The 2,595-nt window shown below is 47.1% G+C and overlaps 1 protein-coding gene across 1 annotated transcript; it reads left to right on the forward strand.

The window, feature by feature from the left end:
* The first annotated feature begins 666 nt into the window (after nt 1-666).
* Nucleotides 667-1,716, forward strand: PRLHR (prolactin releasing hormone receptor). The gene has a single exon (XM_009489225.2). It carries the CDS (start codon nt 682-684, stop codon nt 1,714-1,716), a length of 1,035 nt encoding a protein of 344 aa, XP_009487500.1. The 5' UTR covers nt 667-681.
* The last annotated feature ends 879 nt before the right edge of the window (nt 1,717-2,595 follow it).

The raw sequence follows: 2,595 nt of genomic DNA on the forward strand, positions 1-2,595 counted from the left end.
CTAGTGTTAATGAATGCAAATTGATTTTCAGCTGTGAGGGGCAATTATAGATGCACTGGAAGGAGAAGGGGCTTTTTGAAAGGATATTCAAGAACTAATTACTATCAGTAAGAAACACGCAAAGAGCAACGTAATACCCAGGACAGCCAATAGGGATAAAAGCTTATACACAAATCTGTCATGACCTAGTAGTGAAGACTGTTTAAAAACACTGATCTCCACTTAGCTTGTAAATGCGCATCACCCTCTTTCTCACTCACACATTCTCGCTCTCTCTGACACACACACACACACACGCACGCTCCTGGATTTGCAGAAGACAGACATCTAGGGCACCTCTTGGCATCCACAGGAAAATCATATGGGATTAAAAAACCACAGCAGTAAGTACTCACTGCATTAAATGTTTATTAAGTGGCATGCTGTCAAAACCTATATTTAATAGTAAATACAGGAAGGCTTTAATGGAAATTGGTTGTATTTGATTTTTCTTAGGAATTGCTGAAAGCTGCCTCTCGAGGATTACAACTTCACCTTTTGCTTTTACGGATGCTTGTTTACTATCCATGTGGTAACCTCTGGACAGCCAGTAATCCATTCATTATCCACACTGATTGAGTGCGGGAGTAGTGCAGTGGTAACTACTTCACTCAGCTGACGGCAGACGACAAAAGGAGTGAAATGATGAATTCGGACAATTTAACCTCCCAAAGCTTCCTCTCTGTGATTCATAGCAATGCCAGCAATTTATTCTCAGGGCTCCAGTTTGTTCAGACCTTCAAGCCACTCATCATCCCCTGCTACTCGCTAGTGGTTTTTATTGGTGTAATTGGGAATTACCTTCTCATTTATGTTATCTGCAAGACAAAAAAAATGCACAATGTCACCAACTTTCTGGTAGGCAACCTGGCTTTCTCAGATATGCTCATGTGTGCAACCTGTGTACCTCTGACTCTCGCGTATGCCTTTGAGCCCAGAGGATGGGTGTACGGGCGTTTCATGTGCTACTTTGTTTTCCTGATGCAACCTGTCACTGTGTTTGTGTCTGTCTTTACCTTGACTGTCATAGCTGTGGATAGGTATTATGCCATGGTGTATCCATTCCGCAGGAGGCTCACAATCCCTGTTTGTGCTTATATCCTGGCTGCTATTTGGCTGCTGAGCTGTACTTTGGCTGCCCCGGCCTTGGTCCACACTTACCATGCAGAGTTCCCAGAACTGGACTTCTCCATCTGCGAGGAGTTTTGGTTCCACATGAAAAGAGATCGCTTAGCTTATGCCTACAGTACTCTCATCATCACCTACGTACTGCCCTTGGCTGTCATCTCCCTGTCCTACCTGAGAATCTCAGTCAAGCTCAAAAATCGTGTGGTTCCAGGAAACGTCACCCAGGGCCAAGCTGAGTGGGACCGAGCAAGGAGGAGAAAAACTTTTCGCTTGCTAGTCTTAGTGGTGGCAGCCTTTGGAGTCTGTTGGCTGCCTCTGCACATCTTCAACATGATAAAGGACATAGACATCAGCTTGATTGACAAGCAGTACTTCAATTTTATCCAGCTGCTGTGCCACTGGTTTGCAATGATGTCTGCTTGTACCAATGCCTTCCTTTATGCCTGGCTCCATGACAGCTTCAGGGGGGAGCTGAAGAAAATGTTTTCCCGGCGAAAGAAGAAAATTGGACCCACTACAAATTGCATTATGGCCAGTGTGGTGCTGTAAACGAGAGCTGGTAGGAGTGCACTTCTTTCGTACGGTAACACTGTAAGTCTTTTCCACTGTTAATTAGTCCTGACATTTGTCCTCAGGGCTCAATTATAACAACACAAGTCCTATGCGTAGCTTTGCCAGGACCTCCATTCCTACTGGAGAAGGAGAGGCAGACATCAAGTCCCAGAAATTTCTTTACTTCTTTGACAGGAGTTAGAGTCCAAGGAGATGTTAGCACAGTAAGATACCCTTATGTAAACCACAGGGATCCCTCCTATCTGTTTTGGATATTGCTGGCAGTACAGATATGGGATTTGGGGACAGGGAGATGCAAGGATGAACATGAGACTTAAATATCTCAGTGAGGAAGTGCTTTGGATTTGGTAAAAATTAAATCTGCATATCTCCCCAGAGTCCAGTCCTTAGCACAGGATCCAGGGTGGAGGACTAACAATATTCCTGTAGTTCTCTTGGGTTAGAGCCATGCTAATGGCCCTAAGAACAGCCTAAGGCTTCCTGAAATGCCCTTCCTGAGCAGCGCTCTCGGCTGTGGGCAGGAAACCGGGTTGGTAGGAGCTGCTCCGAGCCTCCCTCTGCCAGCTGAGTTGTGCTGGCAGCGGCAGTGTGCAGGGATCTCCCCACTCCTGAGGGTGCAAATGGTGTGTGGGGTGATGACATCAGCTCACCCGCACTCCCTGCAAGAACCCCTGTACAAGACAACTGGTTTGCTTGCGCGCCTGGGGACCCACACATGGATGAGGGCTCTGTGGCCCTTGGCGGGGTGTGCTGTGTCTGCCCTGCATGGTTTCCTCCCTCACTGCCGTTTTCTCCTTGCTGCTGGCTCAGTGCATGGAATCGCAACCTTTGCAGCAGGGCCGCTCACCTGCCTGC

The sequence above is a fragment of the Pelecanus crispus genome, chromosome 10, assembly GCF_030463565.1.
Source record: "Pelecanus crispus isolate bPelCri1 chromosome 10, bPelCri1.pri, whole genome shotgun sequence".
In the NCBI taxonomy this organism is placed as follows: domain Eukaryota; kingdom Metazoa; phylum Chordata; class Aves; order Pelecaniformes; family Pelecanidae; genus Pelecanus; species Pelecanus crispus.